At 43.1% G+C, this 25365-nt stretch overlaps 1 protein-coding gene across 1 annotated transcript in view; it reads left to right on the top strand.

The window, feature by feature from the left end:
• Positions 1-25365, top strand: part of PHYKPL (5-phosphohydroxy-L-lysine phospho-lyase) — a 460271-nt gene that overhangs the window by 292157 nt on the left and 142749 nt on the right. Inside the window, exon 8 of the mRNA XM_069652639.1 lies at positions 10547-10772. Coding sequence (XP_069508740.1) covers positions 10547-10772 — 226 coding nt within the window. The remainder of the gene's footprint in view (positions 1-10546; positions 10773-25365) is intronic.

The raw sequence follows: 25365 nt of genomic DNA, 5'->3' as shown, positions 1-25365 counted from the left end.
AGTGTTGACTTAACGGCTGGATTCAGGAATAACTCATACCCAACCCATAATGGGCCAATGCGTAACCATGTTTCCTGCAGAAGTACAACATCGTAATGTTTAGTTGATGCTGGTTGGTATTTGTTAAATGCTTAAACCCTTGTGAGTTCCAACTAACGAGGGAAAAAGGCTGGGTGATTATAGCTTGGCTTAGTTATATCTGTTGCATATTACACTGGCAAACACACTGGCCATTGATATGGCATTGCGTCCTGTATTGACTGTCTTGTGATTTGATTGGGGCTGACTCTTAAAGGATGTGGACACTTGTGACGGGATTTGATCACCGCTCAACTGGAATCCTAATTCAAACAGAGGTTCATTTGCACTCCAGATTAGACTCTGTATTACTCTCGAGTTCGTCCAGAGTTTAATTGCATTCAAATTTTTTTTATCAGGGAACTCAACCAAAGCCAGGTCACTCGACCTGATTTCTTTTAATATTTGAATTACTGAAAAAATGGCCATTGCCGCTCTACGATTCAAGTCGTATTGAGTTGATGGAGGAGGCTGGTAAAACAGCACTAAGGAAAATGACGCTGGATTATTTTTGACATTTTCTTTTTTCAGAGTATTGCTCTTTGGTTTTTCAATTTTTAGTGTACTTTGCTCAGTCGAATTGGAGGTCTTAAATTTTCCTAGAGCATTCTCAATTAAGCGAGTAACCAGCCCTGTGAAATCATCCATCGTTTTTTCATTTAATGGTGGCCCCATTACATTGCTTTGTTGGATCACGCTTTTTTTGGATTTTTCTAACTCTGATGTATTTTGAAATTACTTGATTGGCACAGTTCAACCACGGAAGGGGGTGTGAACTCAGGTACTTTGCTATATATCTCAATGCGGGGGTGCACATTTCCCGACATATAGGCATCAATCGCCTTTCTCATTTCACATTTTTCTTGACCATTAATTGTTGCAGCTTTTCTATTACCGTATTGTTGTGGCGCAGGGCTATATAGTTTTCCACTGTTGTCCACAATTGATGCATCATCAAGGTTTGGTTGTTTCAGCATCTTAAGGAGTTCCTCTAATGGGGGATAATCTAGGGGGTGGGAAGCTTGGAATACTCTCAAACACGTTTTCATTTTATTAGCTGTTTGTGAGAGATATTTCTTCTTGATGGCCTGTGTTGCTACTATATTACTATATATTTTTTTGGGGTAATGATATCATTTTAATAAAATGTTTCATTGACCCATTCCTCTGTTTCGGTGCACTCCTATTTTGTGGTAATTTTTGGATCAAAACTTTGACTATTTTTTGTCAACTTTTGCTTTTTTTTGCTTCCTCTTTGTCACAGCTTGTTTTGGCTGACTGATTTTCTCCACTCATTTCGAGTTGATTCTTATTTTTAGAAGTCTTGGGGGCTGCCACATTAAAAATAGAGTAAAGTTTCCCCTGAGATACTGATGTAGGTTCCTCGGGTGCGTTCGCGTTCGCAGTTGGATCTTGCGACTGTGGTTCAATGTTCCAAGAGGGATCATATATGATGGCACTAAAGCAAGGCAGGATGTTTGTAAGCTTGGTGCCATTTCCGTTTTTTGGGGCCGAGAGGGTTTGTGACCTTTCCTCATTCTGGTTATTCATTTGGCACGCAGTGGATCTTATATGTACATTATGTGGCAGCGCTAAATGATTAGAAGTCATATGAGATTGTGTTCTTGGTTGCATCAGATCTTGTATGGACAGCATTTTGTGCATGAGTGCTTCTTGAGCTGCCAATCGTTTGTCAACCGAATTCAATATTTTGCCAAGTGTTTGGATGGCCAAATTCATTGCTTGCAATGTGACCTCTATCAATTCAGATTTGCGAGTCCCTATGGATGTGCTGGTTCCTTGCGTGTCTGTTTGTATCCTACTGACTTCAATACTTGAGGTTGTAATTACAGTTTCCGATGTTGAGTGCGAGACTTCAGTAAACATTAAAGGAGATTTCGAGAGGTTTTCCGATACCATTTTATCAGAAAATACCGAATCATTAAGATCTAGATCAATGACTACAACGTCCTTTGCGGGCGGCGTTAAATACTCATTTGGTTGTGCTATTGCTGGTATATTCTCTTAAATAACTGTGTCAGATATCGATTGATGGGCGCTTGGGTTCCTCATGGAGCAATCCTGTTCTATTCCATTTACTTTTTTAAATTTAGACAAAGACCCATCAGGCAAGCCATTTCAATGTTCCTTTTGTGGAGCGGGGGACGGATTCATTTCCAGTCTACTTTTGGCTCTATGGGCTGATAAGGAACCGCTGCAAAACATTCTAATGTCCATGTTAAGCGAGCCTCCTCTAACTGCTTTGTTTCTAACTGGTGTTGAATTCAAAAGCATGGCTGCATGAGGGGGTAGCGATGGATTAATTAAGTTTGGTAAATTTTGAAGACTAGATGGCATACCTGCTTTCAGAGAAAGGACCTTCATGCTACCCGGACTCAATTTAAACGTCTTGTTCAAAACCGCCGCTTGTTATTGCTCCCACCCTCAAGACTACACGAATTCTACCAGGAAGCACCTCTCGCCCCTCCGCCGTGACGAGGCAAAGAGGTACTTGCAGGTACTTCGCTTGGTGTGCGTGCACGTCTGTTTTTGAAGATGGCGAATAAGGGGGGGGCGTGGCTTCAATCGCTGCGGAAATACAGACAAGCAGTTATTGCAATGTTTCTCTGATTATTTAAACGTTTTAACGTTTAAAGTCTCTAGTCCTTTCTCATTACAGTTATATTACTGTTAGTCCATTCAGGAGATTACACGATGGACGAAGCAGAGAACGATGATTGCAGCAATTACAGCTGGTCCAAGGTCTCACGAGCAGCGTCCCGAGGCAAAGAGGTACTTGCAGGTACTTCGCTTGGTTACTGCGATTATATCACTGCATACTGTCCAGAGGACCTGGTTCACGCAGTCTATCAGAGGTGATAATCTCTGAAGGAAATAATTCCCAGTAAATAAGGAGTGCCCTCTGGAGTAATAACTATCACTGGGTGTTTTTAAACAATGTCACCCCAATTTCTATATCTAGATCTGCAGTTCCTTCGACGGTATTATCGTTCCCATCACAGTTTTGGAGTTGTCTGGGAAGAGGTACAAGGGAAATATAGTGACTCTTCCCCTTTCCTAAATTCATTTGTTTGAAAGCCTTTTGGGCAAGAGAGTAGCTTGGGATCCAGTATCCACCGGAGCCGATAATTCACACTGACCCTGTACCTTGACGGGAGCATAACAACTGCCCTCTTTTTCCCCTAGTGTACAAAGATAGTGTGAGTTATTTGCCAGCTCGGCTGTCATTTTCTTAATATTGAGCTCTGTCACTTTATGATCTTGGGCTATTTTCCGTGTCAGAGATCGGGAACCTGTAGGAAGGAATTTACATTTCGCAATGTGTGTAGTGGGAGATCCACTTTCTCCCCAGATTCTTCACTGTTCCCCTTTGTCTGACGACAGTCTCAGAACCGGTTTCTGGGGAGGTTACAGTCTACCCTTTCATATTCAGGGTCTTTTGGGACCCATCTTTCTTTGGGAGGGATCCCCCATTCCTGAAAGAGAATATTTCCTTACCTGAATCCTCCAGGGATTCTTCTCCTTCAAAGGGTATTGATTATCTTGTTTTGTTTCTCCACAAATTTAGTTTTTCTTTGACCTCTTTACTTGCCCTTTGGGTTCTAGCTTCCCAGGAGTTTAAGTCAATATCTGGCTGAAAGGTTTTCAGGGGTTCTGTTCTTGTAAGAAAGGAAGCTTCCGTAAAGGCATGGCATCTCCCTTCGACCAGGGCGCCATCCTCAGGAACCTGTTGATTTTCGGGACTTTCCTTCAGTTATTTCGACCTGTGGCATCAGACCCAGGTGTTTGGGCATTCTGTGAAACATGGTTAGGTTGAGAGTTTGACTAAGCCCTCAGAATGCACCGTAGGTCGTCTGTCAATTATCACACCTGTCTCTCTATTCCCTCCAGTTGAGTAACTTCCTCTTGGTTGTAGGGAGGCCTCTGCTCATACGTCTGCTGCTCCCTAAAAGGGTAACTATCCCTTATAGCGAAATAGCTTGGGTATTGGAAATGTCCTACATCATTTTCATTCCTGATTCTCCTTTCTCCATGGTTCTGGGAACGATTGTCCTTCAACCGGGGAGAAGGAGTATTGTTTTTGAATTTAGGATTTTGAGGGTACCTGTTTGAAACATTTAGGTTGGGAGGTGCAGTGGTACTTCTCCCCTAGAAGTTTTCCAGGGAAGTATCTACCTGATTTGACCCACCTTTGTGACCGGGGAAGTGTACACAATCCCCAGGATTGGTTTTGTACCCTTTTATCAGGAGCTCACAATAGGTAGCCGGGCCAGAGGGACCATTGTTCTGATACCCTGCCTGGCTTCCATTCGATTGGGCCTGCTTATCAGCTGGAAGAACATTTTTAGCACCCCCTCGCCCCATCTCCAGGTCCAAAGGAGGGGTTGTTTTCACCTCGGCCACCTTCACAGTTGCAGGTGTCGTAGATGGTTTGGTGGTTTTAGGGTTGTATTTATTGTCAGTGGGTCTCTGGAACTCATATATCCTGATGGCTTGCTCTATTACCCAATCCAGTGTCCTTCACTCGTGGAAATTGTGATCTAGTTGGGTAACTATATATTTGGGAAGAGCGTGGAAGTACATGGACTCAAATTGCCTGCTAGTCATATTCATCCACCTGATAGACTATTGCAAAAGCATGTTTTAAATTACTGTGCAAACTCCCTAGGTGCCATATCTTCCCCAAATTTGTAATTTATATTCAGACTTCCATGCCTCATGTGGGTTCCTGTGAGTGAAGAAGTGTTTTAAAATGCCCATCTTATAGGTGGACCAAATGTAAGGATCCTGGTCTTCCAGTATTGCAAAGAAACTGGCGTACTCCAGGGACAATGTCCATTTCACAAACTCTATGTGATTGACATAATTTGTGATTTCAAATGATGATCTCATTTGTTCATAAAGTTCCAAATGTTCCCACACCGAATACTTGGTGTTCTTGTGGTATGGGGTCATGTAGCTCTTTATGGCTTTAATCTGCCTGTTTTGGGTCTTAAACAAAACTGTGTCTCTGCTTCGTAGTTCTTTTTCGCCCCTGAACCCAAATCCATTCACCCTCAGAATCAGTGCTGCTTTTGGCACTCGAGTCCCTGTCTCCTACGCGCTCCTATCTCTCTTGAGATTGGGAATACCTTGCAGAATCATGGGACCTGGACTCTTCTTTCGCCTATGCTGCTATGAGCTCACAGCGTCACTTTCCCTGTTGTCACTTTTAGGCGCAGGATAGAACACAGTGTCTTCGTCAGATTGTTGCCAATGTGTACTATCCCTCCTTTAATGTAGTCTGGGGCAATCCACCCATTCACCTGACTAGGTCGAGGTTTTTAAAATGCCCTTCCTAGGCCGAAGCCTTTGCTTTTCTCTTTTAGCTAAGTGGACTAGGTGGCCTCTTTGCAATATCATTTTCTGTCAATCTAACTCTCCGATTCTCTCATATGGGGTTTCAGGGTCAGAAGTACTCGCAGGACTATTTCTGGTCTCCCATGACTCACTGGTCCGGCCTCCTTCCCATCCATTTGGGAGAGGTGTATATTAATCAATGTCAGATAACGACAGGCCTTCCTGATCAGGCTGGTTAGGAATAGGTGAGGCCACCCGCCTCATGTTTCTCAGTTCTCCATAAGTGGTCTTCATGAGGTCAGTTCAAATCTGTACATGGGAAGGCGTAGGTAAATTACATGAGGTCCTTGCTGGCAGGGGCGACACCCTTTGGTCATAGGGCCCCATCCCATACCCTGGTTGGTCTGGGTGTCTCAATGCCTGTTTATATTTTTGGATTTTATTATTTAATTTCTCACATGTGTTTCTCTCTGCCAGGATTTCCTGCGTATATTCAGAGAGTTTAGCTTTTTACTCTGACACACAGGTTTGGCTGGCTTCAAGCACCCTGCTGTGAGCCATCAAACGATCCCTCATTATCTGTACTTAATCTTGAAAGATTTAAAAATCTTTGAGTATTGCGTTAAGCGTGCATGTTGATGCCGCTTTTCTTTTAAAATAACAAGTTCTCTCTCTTGAGTGTCCCTACGATGCACTGCCTCCACTAGGTCCGCTTCTGCTTGTCTGAAACATTCCTTAAAATCTACGTTTTCTTCCCTGATTCTGGTCAGCTCCGGAAAACCAGGCTGATCCTTTTCTACATGAATTTTCATCTGATTCACTTTTTGTGACGGGACACTGTTATCCTGGTGTAAGATGTCTTTTTCCTTAATCAGTTGCATTTTCTGTTTCAGAATATTTTAATCCTGGTGTATCTGATCAAAGTCATTTTGGGAGTCAATGCCTTTTTTAATTAACTAACTGTTTTCATGTTTACCACCTTCATGGACTGTTTGGAAGCCACAATTCCATCCAACAATACTCTATTGTGAATAGGCTGGTCATTCAATTGGTGTTGAAGGTGGCTTATGGTTTCTACACTCTCTTTATGTGTGACTTGCAGCGCAGCAAACTAAATTTCTCGCTCTGCGCTGGCCTGTAAGTAGGAATTTACCTCATTTTGAAGTTGCTCAGTGAGGTTTTAGGTTTTAGTTTAAGCATTTGGCTATGTTGTGATGGATCTTCTAGCGTTGTAGTCATTGTTGGGCTTGTAGGAGACTAGCACCTTTTATTTTGCAATCACGCTTTTATTAATTGCAAATGAAAATGGTATTGAATCAAAAACAGAAAGCTAGATCCCGGCCCGAGCCCCCATTTATGTGGGGTATACTTATGGGGCAACAATGAATACAGGGAGTTTGTCCCCCCCGCCTCCAATGAAAAGCGCCACCCCAATATAACTGTTGATATCATGCAATCTAGCCATGTCTATGGCCATATCATACCACGTAGATCCCTCACCCCTGTGCCATAGAAAAGCCAAGAATCGGGCCAGTGTGTAGAAAGAATATATATTTAATAGTGAATATGAAAATGTATGTTTATACCAAATCATGCCACCTCACTCCGTGGCCCACATGTTTTCTTTCCTAACAATTCACTATCCCACAAATTGAAAACACCAGTTGTTTAAGGATAAGTTAGATCTCAGAGACTCTTTAACCCCACAACATGTACAGTTTTCCTTCTTTAGTTATTTCCACACTGGTGACATAGAAACACAGGTCTCGAGAATACTTCAGATACCTGGGTCACTTACAAAATACTCTCAATGTACTGAATTGTGCAGCCCCCTAGACATGACAAAACAATTTACCTTCACAAGATACTTTGCATGTGATTTACTTTAAAACATGTAGCACCTTGAAACCTGACCAGATCATATGTTTGGCAATGCACTGTACATGAAGTTTAATGTAAATAACATGCAACCCTTTTCTATTGACAAAAGTAATTTCACACATGCAGTGCTCTTTATTTTGTGTATCACCCTGCGTACTTAGCAGTGTAATAGCAGAACAGACTTTCATAAACAAAACCCTTTTTATGTATATGGAGCTATCGGGAGTCTCTTTCTCACTCTCTGTAGAGAGTATACTTTTAATCAAGGATTTCACTCCATTTAAGTTGGCAAAACACTTTTCTGCCTCAGCATACACCCAGTTGTTCAGTTTAGTATGGAAACCCCTCTCCTTTAAGGCATGGTCTGGGGAATGGTGAACAGATGGAAATTTTGTTTTTATGCACCCCTCCTTTTAGGGAATTTTGAGGTCTGGCGAAAAGAAATGGGATTACTCGATTGCTTTAACAGACTATGGGGCCTCAGTTTAAGTTTGGCGGTCCGGAAATAAGAGTTTGCCAGTAGGGGCACGGAACTCCCTGCCAGCAGTGTTTTCACTGAAGCGCCGGTGCTTCAGTGACCCCATTCCTATGGCGTCCACAGGAATGGGGATTTACCGTTTCTGCCACCTGACATAATATGCTGGTGGCACCGGGAAGTCATGCGGCGGAAACAGTGTTATGGGGGTTGCCGGTAACGGGCCACCTATTGGCAGGTTTTACCATCAACCCCGTAATGAGGCCATATATTTGTATCCACACTGGTGTAACAATGGCCTAAAACGCCCCAGATTTATGCAGAGGATCAGGAGCCAGAAGAACTCGGACTCAGTAACGTAATAGACAAAGTGAAAGGCAAAACCCAGGTTTATTAAAATCCAAAATAAAGCAGGGACAGCATACACACAAAAAATTGGCGCTCTCTGAGCTCTTTATACAAAACAACATCTTTTATATCAAAAACGCATCAGAATGACCAATGATACAAAGGGGTAAGAGGATAGGTCAGGGGAATTGACATATTTTATTGGATAATGCTTACGGCTCCTCCTAAGACCACCTTCTTTGATAACACAATAGCATCATCATTACAATTAACTATTGGTTGGCACAATGCGTATTGGACAGCCTAGCACTGAGGTTTCTGATTGGTTGGCATTCTACTGACTAATGTGATGACTCCGGTGGAGTCATCACTAACTTAGTCCCGGGAGGATAGCACAGCGGCAGCGTGCGCGTCTTGGAAGCAAGACGACACAAAGCAACAACAGGTTCGATCCCCGGGTCCGCGCTTAAAAACCTCTGAGTGTTTAAGCGCGTTATAAATACGTAACTAAGACAAAGAAAAAAAAAAACACAATTGCACAACTAAGAAAAACTAACAATTCCTGTAACAGCGCCTCGATGCCTGCGGGCTGTGTGAGCGCTTTATAAATGTAAATAAATAAATAAATAAATAAAACTTCCCTTTTGTGACCTCCTCCCGTATGGCCAGGGGACGGCAGCAGCTACCTGATCCTGACCCTGTGGGTGGCTATATAGGGGAGGATCACATGAGATGAGACGAATACCGGGCGGTGGTGGTGACTCCATTGGATGAGACGTGGTATTCCATCCCCTTTTTTCCGGAGGCAGACTACATAATAACCAAGACCCTAATGGCCTACGGTCACCTAACTGTTGCACCCTATAGTAAGTCAGCTTTCCTAGAAATCGCTCTAGTCAAAACCCCACTCATGACCTAAACAACTCATATACAACATGTTATCATTCTGATGTATCTTTATGTAAAACTTTTGAATAACCAAATCTAAGAAACCCATTAACATCTATGGACTTCAATTCCCATAAATCCTCAAGTAGTGAGACGAGGAAGAGGAGGAAGAAGTTTATGCAGATCAAAAGAAGCCTGACGTCCAATGTGAAGACTAGCTGTTTTGTTGGACCTAAAGCAAGCAGGATATTTAAATATGGCAGAAGTAGTACAGAACGGGGCTGTGCAGCAGAGAATGAGAAATGCCCTGCTGGGGCTCTTGACGGCGAGGTATCCGGAACAGTGCTGTGATGCGGAAATCAGAGCGCAGAGGAAGGCAAGCATTGGCATGACTAGAGACTGCAGACAATACGACCGTGCCACCAAACAGTGTTCTCCAGTCCAGGGAAGACTGCAGTTGCTTGCAGAGCCACGTCGGACGCTGACAGTGCGTCTGTAAAATCCCGAAAGGGAAGATCCAACACTGTGGAATCGTGCGCAAAGGTGGATACACAAAGAAGACCCGGTGAGTCAACCTAGAACAGTGGGGGACCCTGGGGCATTAACCACATGCACACCAGTGAATGTTTGAACTGTATGAAGTTGCAAGTGACAGAAATATATCCAGCTTAGTTAATTACAATCAAGGAAAAGCACAAGTTCAAATGCCAATAAGAAGAATGTTTAAAAGGCAATGAAACAAAGGGCTGCACCAAGCCCCAGGCAAGCTCGGATGTATGAGGTGTCATTGTGAGGGAAAGTGGAAACAAGTGCTACTATAGGCAAATATATTGAACACCTTAGAACATTTGCTACTTTATACAGTGAAAAGAAAGACAGTGTTTGTTGGGAAGCAAAGCCTGTGAAAGAGAAAGGGGGTGGGGGGGGAACCCCTTGCCTCGTGAACTTTTGGAGAAGCCCTGGCAGAGGTATACCAGGCAGTTGGGAGGCAAAGCCAGTGAGAAGGAAAGGGGGAGAAAGAAACCCCTTACTGCGTGAACTTTTGCAGAAGCCCTGGGAGAAGAATCATGGTTGCACAATTTATTCATTTTTTGATCAATTATTTATTGCACCTTTTTCAACATTTTGGCAGCTTTATTTGTTAATAAGGCCTGCTTAACTCATCATATATTTACACTCTTTCTCTTATGTCTTTGTGTTATTTTCATGTCCAGATACTTTAAAATACATTTTTATGAATATCGATGAAATTCTGTCATTGTTACTGTATTTATTACTACACAATTTTGTGATATTTTTTGTCTAGAACATAGTTAAATTAATGCACATTGTTGAGCTTTAGCCTCTGATATTTCTTTGATTTTCTATTAATGATCCATCCCATTTGGACACAACTATGTATTATATGTCAGTATGTATCTTAGTCACAACAACAGGCAATTAATATGTACACTTAACTTCTCACCAAACTAAGTGAAAAATATAACAGCAAAAGTTTGTATTTTTGTTTTTTAGGCATGTTCGAAGAGCGGGAGGAGTATTTATTGCTGACGAAGTGCAAGTTGGATTTGGCAGGGTTGGCACACATTACTGGGCCTTTCAGCTTCAGGGAGATGACTTTGTGCCAGACATTGTCACTATGGGCAAACCTATCGGCAATGGACATCCAATGTCATGTGTTGTTACGACAAAGGAAATTGCAGAGGCATTTACATCTACAGGAGTTGAATACTTTAATACAGTAAGTAAGGTGCATGAACTACTGAATTCTTTAGGAAGAAGCATGTATTAGTAAAATGCACTGCTGTAAAATATTCACTGGGTCGCCCTTTCTCCTTTTATGAAAATTGAGATGTCCAGCCCCAAGGTCTGCTTGATAAGGAACGTTTTGTCCAGCAGAGAGTAAGTTGAGCTTTGACGACCTGGCACTAGCCCATCACTGCCCAAGCTTTGCATCCTCGCCACACCACTCCCATTACATCTTTTGCACATTCACTATGACTGTCAAAAAAGAAAGGGTTTTTTCCTAGTGCTTGAGAAGACTTGCTTGCATAGGACAGTACTTTTTTGGTCGGCACCAGAGTCCATCAGCTTATTTTAGAATGTTATCACTGCACCAATCTCTCGGACTCCATCTGTATCTCTCTGCCCATTTGTCCTTAGGCTACAAGCTCAGCTGGAACCTTATGGCATGCTCTGGGTTTCTCAATGCTCAATGGTGCAGCAACAAGGTAAGTAATAACTTTTCTATTGGTTGTAAATTGTAACTTTTTTACACCAGGGGGTGAGAGGCACTACCAGACTTAAACTAGGAATCGGTGTGGCCACATGTCTGGCATCTCATGGGGTGCTCTTAGCAGTCTCATTGCCAGCTTCCTACACAGCCTGCTTTGTCGTGCTGATAGTAGTTTCGTCCCCGATTGCCCTTAATAAAGGGTCAGTGCGGACGTGCCACTGTGGTCTTCTAAAAGAAAAATGTGGAAGGTGCACTTGAGAGGGGTACATTGGAAAACAGACCGCAATCCTAGATCTCTGGACCTTACACCTATATTCCCAGAGGGAATCTGAGCATCCTTGAAACCGGATCCTTCTGTGTACCATAGCCAGCGTATGCCTGGCTTCAAATAGAGGAACCCTTGGTTGTGTTGTTTTAATCAAGACTCCTCACGCTGTAGTTTTAGGAGAGAATCCCTCGGTCCAAGGCTTAGAAGCTTGTGTTCCCTTTCTAGACTATCGCTTGGCTACCCTGCCTCATTTGGTGGTGAATGTGGTTAAGTGATCAAGGCTGGCTTTGAGTATGGGAGAGTTGTAGACCAGTATAGAGGTAACACTTCAATAAAGGATGGTTCACACAGAAGTATATGTAAACAGACAGTGCAATAAGAGGACCAGGAAGGTGAGTGAAAAGAGGAAGGGATAACTGCAAATTCTACCTGACCCCCTCATCATAAATATTGACACAATAAACAAATCTTAAGGCAAGCTTTAGGTACTCTGGTCAATTTAAGAAAATCCTCTCGAAAGATGGATGAGCCATCTCAAATCGGGGCTCATCCTTCATGCTGACTTCAAACTGCAATCTCGTTGATGCACAGGTAATTTTATTCAAGTTTTGAGACTGGATAAAATGTTTTAAAATGTTAATAGAGGGGGCCCCAGAAATCTCATATCTGTGAGTCAATTAACCATTAGGAACTCATTTTGGAAGAATTGCACCAAGAACCAAATGAGAGAATTACCTCAACTAGGGTCTCCAGCGGTGTCCACTGTCCCTGTTGCACCACATAAGTTACAAGACTGTGGGCATGGCCAGTGGGCAATGCCTACATCCGATGCCCATATCCCCCTCACAATTAAATTATCAGATCCTACCGGCCATAGGCACTGTTCCTGCTGCACCCAGGGTGAACGCCGCCCTAATATACATATTTTTGAGGCTTGTGGATATGCTTAGAATCATATGCATTGCATAGGTCTATCTAGTGGTTAGTGTGGTGTATTAAATTACTTCTTTTTTTGAAGTAAAAAATGGGAAGTCAACGGGGCGTTCCCGTAAACCGTATCTCTACTGTGACGTGTACAGTACCCATGATCCCTCACATGTAGAGGTCCTCATTCTTATTTTTTTTTTTTATACCATCAGGTTGGTCACATTATGCAGAGTTCTGAGTTTATGTATATCTACCTCAAGCAATACTTTATAGATAGTCATTTCATAACAGAACGCATCACTGATGATCATTTCAGAGAGCTACTACTCGCTCAATGTGAATCATTGCCATTGGGCCTTGTGGTTCCGGAGAATCGCAGCTCAACGGACTTAAAATGTCCCCTGGCCTTTCGGCATACAATGGAGAATACTCCATTTAAATTTTGCGCCACGTGCAACAAGAAAATGCCCATGAAAATACACACAAAGTGTGTAACTAATGTAGAGGAGCAGTTGCATGCCTCTGCAGGAAAACATGCCCCATACCTCCCATATGTTGAAAGCCTGAGATTGTGCCGTGTTTGACGCCAACAGTTTTGCCAATACCACAAAGTATGTTCAAAAGAAGATACCCATTGAGACAACCCTATGAAATGTATCTTCAATTTGAGGGAGCAACTGCCTGAAGGATTATGAAAAAGAGCAAAGAAAAGAAGCCTGTGATGTCATAAAGTATTAACAAAGTCTCTGGATACTGACTGAAAGGGATGTATGGATCCTACAGAAACTGACAAAGGAAAGAGTCAAGTGAACTTTTAAATACGAAAAATATTACACGTGCAAAAAGTGCTGCAGAGAATCAACCGCTCAATAATTGTACAGGCCCTGAAACGCGAGTAGACTAAGTCATCATAGAATCTGGCTATTTGTAGTGAATAGAATGCAGGCGAACCCGCCATTGTATAGAAGCTGGACATCGGGATCATGAATTTTAGTAAGCCAGGACCCATGAAGAGGGAAGAGAAAAACAATGTTGCAGCAAGAATAAGCTGAATCGTGGAGCTGCATGGCGAGGTTGTTTGGCCTGAAGTCAAGATTGAAACTGCCAAGTTCAGCTATCTATTTTGGAAAGGAGCGAATGTACAAAGGATAAATCCTCCCTTTTTAATGTGCAAAGAAAACACCAAGAGTGGCAAGTTTAATTCATCTAAGACATTTAAAAACTGCAAAATTGACCAAATCGTGGTCTCCTGTCACATGAGCCAAGGGTGAAAACAGAGTTTGAACTCTGTGTCCTAGAACACGATAGTGAGTGCCTGCACTCCCGTGTATTCTCAGAGACAAGGATACTTTGCAAGGCCAAGTTCAAAGACAATCTTTATGGCACAATGCATGGGGAATGAGAGATGTTGGGCTAATTGGATGGGGAGGTAAAGTCACTCCCATCTCCTTGCACCTGAGCCAGTGGGCAGCCAATTACAATCTTAGTTCCTATAAATGATATACTCAGATGTTCCCCTTAAGCCTATCCCAATCCTCAGTAGGTTTTTCATTATTTGCCACATAGTATGATGTCATCTCTAATGTATTTTGGATCTTAACCTTTGTTTTATGAAAAGATTGCTGAGAGAAATCGACCGTACGTCCATTGATGTTCGTTGTAACTCCCTGTTATAGATCATTGTTAATAAAACACTACTTTGCCATCTTCCGGAGTTGGTTCGGTTATTTGGACTGGAGTTATTCTGTGTGATCCCATCCATTAGATGCACGTTCCTAAAGGGCCCTAAACTCCCTATTGTCTTCCAAGAGACCACTAGGAGGATAAGTGCCGAGCCTGCATGCTCTTCAAGCCGAAGACACTTGGCAGTCGGCAACCGAATTCCGATCGGTGGTCAAAATACTAGGCAGCCGAGGCATCTATTGAACACTCCGCAGTCACGGCGGAGTCAGAGATGGAACATAACAGTCCTGGTTTCCATGGTAAAACCAAAAAGACATCTGATAGGCGTCAAGGACTGCTATGGATGCGATGTCTGGTGACAAGGCAAAATACATAAAACATGTACATGGGGAATGATTGGCTTTGGCGTCCGACATGGGTATGCTGAGCAAACCAAAATATGCAAAGACACAGAAAGCTTATACTCCAGTTTCGATGCATACATTAAGAAAACATTTGAAACAAAATCCTCGGCCTAGAGTGCTTCATACTCGACCCATGTTTCTTAAACTTTGCAAACGTCGAAATGTTCATCTGCACTGAAGTTAATAGCCCACGCCCCAAAATATAAATTTCAGCCACCGAGACTCAAATGTCCAGTCATACAGTCTCGCCACAATTCCAGAGACATTAAAGAAGAAAAAAAGGCCTCTATAAGTGAGGAGCAAGAGGGTCTGATGGAGGAGGTATTTGCCCTAAGAATATCTTACTCTTCCTGGACAAGGGAAACGTTTGAAGATACAATGAATGGGGTATCTACCGCTATGGGGTATTTAGAAATGCATCCAATTAAAAAAAAAATTATAATTTCTGGAGAGGTCGGACTCCAAAACAGGCCAAGGGAGGTGTCTATACCTGCACATGAAGAGCCCATTGATGTAGAGGATTTTCTGGGGAGGAGGAAGGCACATTCAGGTTCACAACATGAGGACTTCCCAGTTCCATCCCCTGACATTATTGATGACCTAATCTTGTCACTGCCCATAGATGACAACATCCTATGTAATCATTTCCTAAAGAAAACTGCTAACTGCTTTCAAATTAAAACACCTGAGTCAGTGAAGGACACGGATTTTGCAGATGAGATCCTTAAACAGAAAAAGCAAATGGGGCAATACATTCCCACTGTTACGATCAGTAAAGAGAAAAACTGTTACATATCTATCTCCTCCGGCACTCACAAAGGCAGTTAACCCCTGCATAGATAAGCGGTTTAAGCCTGCCCAAACAGACAGTCTTTGCATCAGGGGCCATTTGAAACCATATTCAGTAATAGTTACTACTACCCATAAGAAGGCGGGTGCACCCCTAGCCTCTTCGGAGCACCACTTGACAGAGAGATGTGATGAATCCTGTGGAGTCATCACTCATCCCCAGCCTAAGATCTCCTCCCATGTGGCATGGGAAGGCAGTCACTACCTGATACTGCCCCTGGGGGTGATATTACGAGGGACGAACACATGGGAGGAAATGGCTGTCGGGATATGTGGTGACCCCATCAGGAGAGACACAGTATTCTTCCCTTCCAAAGGAAGACCACCTTATAATTCCTTAATTCCTGATGGCTTGCTGTCACTTCAAAAATCCCTCTCATTATAAGACTCAAAAACCTCTTCTTGCAAAAAAATCCAAACAGAACACCATTTATACTTCATGTAAAAATAGTCTATAATGTTTTTGATTCAAACAAAGATCCAAAACAATACAACTTAAAAAGATGTAAAGTTCATGTTGACTACAACTCTCACAAAGTCTCAAGTACTGAGGCGCGAAAGAGGAGGAAGGAGATAATGTCTATTGAAGAAAATCCCAAGCCAAACGTGCGTATTAGTTGTCATAATGAAAATCAGCTGTTTGGGATATTTAAACCTGGAGAATATCTCCCATTAACAGGTAGAGATGAGAGATGCATAGCAGGCGGAGCAGAACTGAAGGCACACGCATGTGCACAGTAACCAACTGTTTTAAGAGAGAAAGGCTGTTCCAAGCAACTGCTTGCAAGCCTGATTTTACCGGAGAAACGGGAGACCGGGAGAAGCACCACCGGCAACAGCAGCAAGGCTGCTGGGGATGCAGTCTCCTGGAACAGCAGTTCTACTGGTGGGAAAACACGAAGCCGGCGATGGAACTGGGCATAGGTCTGACAGACGAGCTGTTTAGGAGAAGCCTTCCTGGAGTGAAAACGTCGCTGCATCTGTGTGTCATGAGTTGGAAACGGCAGCAAACACTGGTTAGTCTGCCCATAGGTGTTGGGGACCCTGGGGCATACTGACAGGCATATGGACAATTAAAAACCTGTTTGGAATACCAACCAAGTCAATTGGAAAGACAAGATTTACTCAAGTCTCCATATATGAGATGTCAATTTGGGGGAAATTGGAAGAAGCATTTCCACAAACAAATAACTACCAGTGAAGAAGTTAACAGACATAACTTGTACAAGTCTCCATATGTGAGATGTCACTATGGGGAAAGTTGGAACAAGTAGTATCTAAAGTAAAGGCAGCACAAATCGTGAAGGAGTACAACTATGTTGTACTAAAAGAGAATATTGTGGACATTTCTGGTGAGAGAAGCACAGGGGAGTTTAACGGGGGATCTGCACTAACCAGAGGGGGATTCCTACCAGGGGAGTGTACCAGGTAATCGGTTGTAGGTCAAAGGATCGAAAAAAAAAGGATTGAATGGTAAAAGGATCGATTCAAAAGGATTGAAAAATGTATGTTTTTTATTTTTTACATTTTTTACATTTTTTGGGGGGGTCTCCCCCAACCCCTGTTTTTGTGTAAAAACCACTTCTTGTAACTATATGAAAACCAAAAAAATATATGTAATTTAAAAACAAATGCGATCCTTTTGTTTTCGGCCCTATTGCGTCGATCCTTTTACATTCGATCCTTTAACTGGACACCCAGGTAATCCATATAAAAAGGAAAAGACATTTTCAAAAGATACATGGCAGGAGAGAATACCCAGAGATTAACATAAAATGTTATTTTGTGAAAGAGACACTTTGGTCATCCTTTAAAAGCTATTGTGGAAAAGAGACAATTTTTGATATTCTTCCAAAATACATGTTTGCCCTCTTGAAGGTTTTGTGTGAAAGAGACCTTTCTGCCACTCTTAAGTAATCATTGGTTGAAAAGACCACTTTACTATTATTCATGACACAATCCAGGGGAAGGGAACCACCTACTGAATTCAAGGATTGTTGGTTGAATTTTCACATTTTGTATTTTACATACTTTTTGGTAAATCAAAACCGAGACATTTATGTTACACCTTTGATTGTTTTAGTGTGAGAGTCAGATACGTTTTGGATACAAGGACAGTTTGCATACTTTTGACGACGAGACCGTCTGATCTCTAGTTTTAGTTTGCTAGGAAGGGAAACACTATTTAGGGTAAGGACAGAAAAGCCTTTATACAACCTCTTTTCTTTAATAAAGCTGGCTGGTGTTGAAAATATTGCAACTTTGTGTCTGCCTCTCATTCCTGACTCCTCAGAGACAGCAAAACAATATTTGCATTGGGGGAAAAGGTAGCTACATCTGCTTCATACCAGACCCGAACAGCCAATAACCACAGACCTTATGGCTAGTTTTAATACGGTGCTGTAGAGAAGGAGCTAAGTACCCTCTCGTCAATCGTCCCGCCCATATTACCTGTTAGGGAGAATTCTCTGTTTAGGCTGAATTTCCTAACCTAGTGAGTCCCCCAGCAGCTTTGCTGGATTTCTGGAGTTTGTTTTTTTTCTCCTGCCAAGAGTGAGACTCTTTTCCTCGCACTCTTGGACATGATTTGGGGTATTCCTTTGTTGAACTATGTGTTTTTATGGGCTATGGGGTCTTTTACTCCATAGGGTCTCATGTGTTTTTTCTATGTGTGTTACACAGCACCCTCGGTGCAGTTACACAGGGGTGTCCTAGGTGACCCCCACCATAGACTCCATACCCTGGGACTGATTACTGTCTCCCAGGGCATGTAAAGTCAGCATTGGCTTTACTAGTCCCAAATTACTAACAGAACCAGTACAAACCATCCTATTGTGGGCGTACTGGTAGGGGCAATTCGATTGTCCCTGGGTCTGTTGTTCGAGGGGGCACTGTCCCGTCCCCCCTCGTCGAGTTTTGGCTGGTGGCAGTGGATACTACTTGTTATATTCCTTAAAGAATATTCTCTATGGGATTTTCCCATGTATTTTACTCGCACCACTTTTTGGTGCAATGTTAAAGATACCGCCGGTTTTATTTATTTAATATTAATTCACCGGTAGGGTCTTTGTGCCAGAACTCGGTTTTAAAATGGCGTTTGTGTTCGCCTCTGTAACTCCAAACCAAAGGTCGAGCCCTTTGTTCCACTTTTGGCGGGCTTCTACACAGAAGCCCTCCAAAGTGGTGCCACTCTGTCTGGGTACCACAGGGGGTGTGGGAGGGGGTTTAGGCACCTTGGACTAAGTTGCCTTGCCAACCCAAGTCGCACTCTTGCGCGATTGGCCCAAGTGGTGAGCCGCCCCGCTCACCACTTAGCATGTTTGATTGACAGCTAGGCTGAATGAATGGGGGTTTCTTGCATAAAAGCAGGGCTTTTGGGACTGGAACTTCAGAAGTCTCCACAGGAAATCCGAAGAGGGAGAAGCTGAGCCGACCTGCTACGACGACACCACCGGTGGAGCCCTGCTGAACCTACTCACCACTTCCCAACGACATAGGAGATCTCCCTGCTGGAGAGTCTTCTTCCCTTGACTGGTGGGAACAACAAGTTTACCTTCTTTTTCGCTTCCAAGATGTCCAGGTGGTCGAATTTCCCGTGTCAAGCACCCCGGCAACCGGATAGCCACTTACCCTTGCACCGCGGATAAAATTACCGCTCCTTTTAATTGAGAACTCTGCCGCTGGTTTCTTCCCTGGCAGTGCAATGACCTTATGCTTTCCTCCTCGACGAGATCCTCTCTTCCCCCGGACGAAGCATCGACTTGCACCCGCTGCCAGGAACAACTGCCCCCGCTGGAGCGTTCTCACCATTTTAAGGTAGTGTGTCCGCCAGGCCTCCCTTTCTATAGATTGCTACAAGTTGACAGTAAATCCTTAACCTTCTGGACTGGGCTGGCCGCCTGACCATCTAACTGGTCCCTTTCTGTTGTCCAACACTTTTCTGAACCTTTGTTGAGACTTCGGCGCACTTTCAACCGTGTGACCTTGGACACATTTCTTGCGGATCCTCTTAAAGTGGGTCCAGCTTTCTGAACTTTAACTTCACGGTTTTAACCTGCCTTCTTCTCTTACTGTGTTTGTTTTAAAGTGTTGGGACCTGTTCTATCTATGCTTTGCCTTTCTCTCCCTTTTTAACCAAGTTATTAGAGTGCCATCTTCGTTAAGCGCTCACCTCTGTCTGAAAATAAGGGTTGCTTTACTTAAGACTTGTCTAATAACCGTTTAAGGGAGTGTATATCTTTTAGTGACCATGTTTTTGAACTGCTTGATATTAGTGCCAGTGTGTTTACTAGATGTGTTTTTAAATAAATGATATCTCTTTTACACCAAGCTCTGGTCAGTGTTTGCTTGTTCTACTGTGCTGTCTTGACCTATTGTGTATGCTCTGTATACTGCCTAACTCTTCTTGAGAGAAGTCTGACTGCTCAGCCACAGCTACCAGGTAAATCTGGGTGGTGCAGCCTGCTACCAATTGGGTTTACTGCCAAACACCTGTAGTCTTAAATCTTTTGCAGTGGTCCCAGAGGGAACTGCACAGGTTTCTGTCTAACACCTGTCTGTTGGAAACCAGAGTATGAGACATACACGGAGCAGTTGAACAGACAAAGAGCAGAGTATGGACTCTGCAGTACCAGTGAAAGTACCAATACCTAAGAGAAACTGGGAGGCAAGGTACCCACTGAGAAAACCGTATCTGCATCCAAGAAAATATGATCGCCATTTGATTAAGATTCCTTAAGAAGCAGAGCAGATAAATGGCAAAGACTGATGGTGGCGTCATACAGAATCAAGCTGACGTCTACAGAAGAGATGCAGAGACAAGAGAATGCAGATATTCTATAAGGCATCAAGAAAGTACCAAGGATAATTGACCTCTTGGGATCAAGATGAAGAAGCTTATGCCATAGAAACCGGTGAAGATATTAAGCTAGTTTAAACGTGTTCAACAAAGGTAGCAGGCACCCCTCTCTCGGAAGAACAAGGCATGATAACCTGTTCAGTGGTTGTTAACCACATTGAGAGTTTGCAGCCATCTGCTTTTTGCTCACTGTACCTTTCACAGATGGGAAATATCCATTTGCATATCAGTCTTTGTCCCGCCCACATGGGCAGTCCAGCACCGAAATGCTATGGCATTTCCTCTCTGAACAAGAGTACCAACAGCAACACCATACACGTGTTTCAGACTTGTTGGGCATCATCAGTGAGGTGAAGCTGAGCCTCTCGAAGCACAGTGAGCAGGGAGTCCACGTCTGGTTGCCCTCAGGTAACCTAGGATGACCAACCCCAAGTTCCTTCAAAGAATTCAACAAAGATAGCAGGCGCCCCTCTCTCGGAAGAACAAGGCATGATAACCTGTTCAGTGGTTGTTAACCACATTGAGAGTTTAAACGTGTACAGATGCAAAAGAAACACAAGCAGGCAAAGTAATCTTGCAAGTATATATATGTATATGTGTATGTATGTATATGTATATATATATATATATAATGTGTAAAGGATTGAAGTTTTCACTATGCATTATAGCAGTGCTGGACAGTAATAAGAAGGCCTCATTTCAGTGTGTCGCATTTAAAAAAGCTGAATTGAATTACAAAATGAATCTCAGCAGAAGGAGTGGGTGAGCCAAAGAAGCCAAGATCTTATCAAACTGGAGTGAACTGACATTGGATACAAATCGTGTGAAAGAACAGAAACTCCTGTTCAGAAGGCATGATCAAAACAAAAGATGTCAGAGGACTATTAGAAAATAGTATTTTAATACACTAAAAGCTCGATTCCATGGTCTCCAGTCACGTGGTAGAATGAAGTTGGACGAATGAGGTGGTCACACCTACGCACAAGGGCAAAGTATGCCCACACTCCTTAAAAATTCTCAGAGCACAGTACAAACTCAAAGCCAAGCTTCAAAAGCACTAATTGACATTAGACCACTGAGGTGATGATGGATTGATATGCTAATTGGTGGGAAGCTAGTGTTAAGACGCGCTCACCAGCACGTGGATGTTCAGCCTGCCTGCTGCTAGACATAGGTGGAAAGGTATTGACAGGTGTTGGAAGCCAACCAATTGTAGAGGACCGCGTAATTAAGGGTCCTATAGTTTGTGTAGCCAATGGGATGTTGTGTATTTAGTGACGTTCATAGTGGCCATTTTGAAGGGATGACTTGGTTGTCCCACCTGATAAGTACCCTATCACTTTCATTCACTGTCCTATACTGATATGGAACATATACTTAGATATTCACTTAGAGCTAATCACTTTCTTCAATAGGCTCACTGATGACGAATTTTCAGAATATAACCAGTTTCTACTAAGATGCATTGAGTAAGAGGATCGAGTGCTGATGTTCTTTGTACTCCCTGTTTTAGATAATTGACATTAAAACAGCTTTCCATCCATCTCCAGGGTAATTGCTACTCATCAAAGGGGCTGGGATATCCAGTTCACCTGGTAGCAGAGAGATGATGGTTTAAAAAATCCATCGACATAAGTAAACTTTAGAGTCCCGGAAATATCGCACAACCTTTGGCATTTGATGAAATGTTTATGCCATGGCCACAATGAGGGTCGCTATCGAAGGCAGTCCTGCAGTGTATGATGACATATTTGCATGCAGCATATACTGGGAAGGAGCTAGACAAGCGACTTGCGAGCATAGAGCCTTGGAAAATGTACCAGGAAGGAGGAGCGAGAAGAGCCGCCTCCTATAGATTGGATACTTAATATGTGCAAAGAGCGGGTGAAGAGCTCTCTTCTCCACGCGCTCTGTCTGAAATAAAAGACAATGGGTTATACCCATTGAGGGAGCTTAAAGCAGCGGCAGGTTATAGCAACCCGGCTTATGAGTCACCTACGCCAAGTAGTGACGGGGGCCCAGAGAAAAATATTGGGAAAGATGTAATCTCTAAAGTCCCAAGGGACAAGGAGAGACGCGATAGGGAAAGACGCAATCGAGCAAGTACATCTCTAGATATAGGAAGAGAAATAAAGAGATAGAAAGGAGAAAGAGATAAAACAACGCTCTTACAGAACGAATGGATGGGTGGTCAGATTTTACTTAAACTTGATGGTAAAAGAATCGAACACGTAAGACAAAGAGAAGATCAAGACGAGCAAGAAAAAAAGATTAAGAAAGGGAGTCCTTATTGAAAGATGAAGGGGCGAAAAGGAAAGATGGACAGAGACAAGTGCAGTTGTATCAAGACGAGCAAGCGAAGCAAAGAAAACATGAGAATAGACCAAGAACAATTGATGAGCAGGAAAGACGAGAAAGAAAAAGAATAGAAGAGGAAGAGCAAAAGTTAAGAGAAAAAAGAATACAGAGACGAAGGGATGAGGAGATACGAAGGGCAAATGAGAGAAGAAATATGAAGAAAAAAAGAGGAAGACAGTGAGAGAGGAAGCAAGAAAGCGAAGAGAATTTGACGATGAAATGGAACGCACAGGAAGGCAGAGAGCACGTAATTTTGATTGCCTGGAGAAGGAAGGAATCCTAATCCACAAGTATCATGGGAGGATATAGAGGAATTCTTTACAGAATATGAGTCATTACCTGGCACGTCTAGAGCAAATCTAGAAGACGAGTTTGACTCCAGGAGCATTGGGGAAGCGATCGATAACCATGAAATGATAGCTCAGAAAGAACTAAAGGGGAAAGGAAAAAATGGCCGTCTCGAGAGTTGTACAAAACGGAGGAAGCCTCATGTAGTACGAAGCATAAAGAGCTGTCTTTAGATAGACTGACACTAAATAGAGATGAGGAAGAGAGAAGTTGCGTGAGTTGGGCACAAGAAATGTCAGACAAAGACAGGACACCTTCCATGGGGAAGAGGGAGATGGCGAATGTGGTCCTGAGGGATGCTTTCCTGTGGATAAGGAAGTAAGATGATCAGATTTAAATGCACGTATACCTAGGGCGTCAGAACCATTGACACAGTCAGACCGACCTAAAGGGCAACTCCATGGTGTGAGGGGGGAGTCCCACCTTATGTGAGCAGATTAAGATCATTACCAGGTAGAAGGCGATGTGGTAATATCGTCCCTGCCGTGGACAGACAAATGATGAGATGAGAATAAGTTTGGGGCTTCGCCGTTTCCCTTATTGGGAAAAAGGAGAGGCCAGACCACAGTATATACCATGGCTCAAGATGGATAAGGATAATTTAAGGTGTAAACTCCTGAGTTTAACTTCTGGCTCTGGGAAATGGATACATGAGTTAGAAAAAAATGACGGGAGGAAATACATTGGCTATTGGGGATGTTAAGGGTCTCCTGATTGCCATACTTGGTGAGAGAGCTGGTGATGTGTGGACAAGGGCAGGGTACCCTTGTTGGCTACAGTCAACATTGCTCATGAGGAAGCACCGTTCAATAACTGTAGAGCAGCAGTATGGAAAGCACTTGGAGTACTGTATCCAGACACTTCCGATATAGGAGCCATAATGACAAAAAAGATGCAGGACAGAGATGATCTGCTCGTTTACATTCACATTTTCAGGAGTCGTGGGCCTTGGAGACACGCGAAGCTTGGGGAAAAGCTATACCGGTATTCTATCATATATTATACCATGGGCTGCCAGAGCCAGTACAAAAGCAGGTCAAGTAGTTAGTGGGTTTGGAAGCCAAACCGTGGTTGGAGATTCAGCTGACCATTGCACATTACTGCAGACTCCTGCAGGAAAATAATCGCAAAAAAGATGTTAGGAAAGGTGAAGAGGCAAAGCTAGTGCAGAAAAAATGATCCAAGTACACCATTGAAGGGGCAATGTTGACTAGTGTAGTCGGATCGAATTCACAGCAAACCGTGAACATGCCGCAGGTGAATAATCAAAGGCAGTTCGATCAAAGCAATGGTGGATTTGCTCCACGGGGAGGACGATTTCGGGGACAAGGTTGGCGAGGTAATCAAGGGAATTGACAGAATAATCAGGGAGCTTTCAGAATAATCAAGGTGGGTTTCAGAATATGCTGAATGGTAATCAGAATATGCAAAATGGACAGGTTGGGTGACCTCTGCCTATATGTTGGACTTGTGGAATGACTGGGCACTTTGCTCGCATGTGTAGAAGTCGAGGGTTAGTGTAAAATGGACAATTTTCAAGAGGGGGGGATGTCAAATCCGCCTGCATATTCGCAGCAAAATGGAGATGGATTCGCTCAAACACAAACTATGCAGCAGCAAGAGCCGGGAGTGCAGCAAGGCTTGCAAACGCAGCAGGTAGCAGTTAATGCACAAGGGCAGTAGCAGCAGTCATCTATGCAGCTTCAGCAAAACACAAGCACAGGAAAGTTAATAACTCCTAGAGTATGGGGTGTCACTGTCGATGGAAGGAATCCTTTTGAGTAATGGAATGAGACTGTACCCACAATAGGACAGCTCACTGGGAGACCTGATGTGTTCAATATTATCTGTGATGCCGAACCCTCATGAGGAACCGAGGGTAGACGTCTGTATAGGAGACAAACGTTTTTTGTTTTTAGTAGACATGGGTGCAACGTGCAATTTTACGTTTTCTATGTCTGGCAATGCCATGAATACTCAGGGGTTCAAAAGAGCTACAAACAGAGTTCCTTTCACTAAAGAATTACCAGTCTCTGTAGGAGAATGTGACATGAAAGTGCCACTGCTATATTCGAGGCAAACACCTGGTTTATATATTGGGACAAGATTTAATAACAAAGTTGAATATGACAATTTCATTTACTGATGAAGTCATAGTGTGTTCAATACCAGGAATGCATTATTTAAATGTATGTGAAATTGTTATGGCTTTTGCAGGACAAATAGCTGCGAGAGCAATACCGTTAGAACCAGAGGTTTTTCATTATGGAGTATGCATTCTGTTGTCATGGCTACCAGGCCTAGTGGGCAGAGCAATGAGAACATCGATGAATTTCTGTTCAAACCAAGAGGAGGGACGAGTCTTTCCCTAAAAGCTAGAAGGAGCCATAGTGTGAGGAGAAA

This window comes from Ambystoma mexicanum, chromosome 3p (assembly GCF_040938575.1).
Source record: "Ambystoma mexicanum isolate Mex_15411 chromosome 3p, UKY_AmexF1_1, whole genome shotgun sequence".
Taxonomy (NCBI): domain Eukaryota; kingdom Metazoa; phylum Chordata; class Amphibia; order Caudata; family Ambystomatidae; genus Ambystoma; species Ambystoma mexicanum.
Note: the sequence above shows the minus strand (reverse complement) of the source record. Positions and strands in the feature narration are given on the sequence as shown.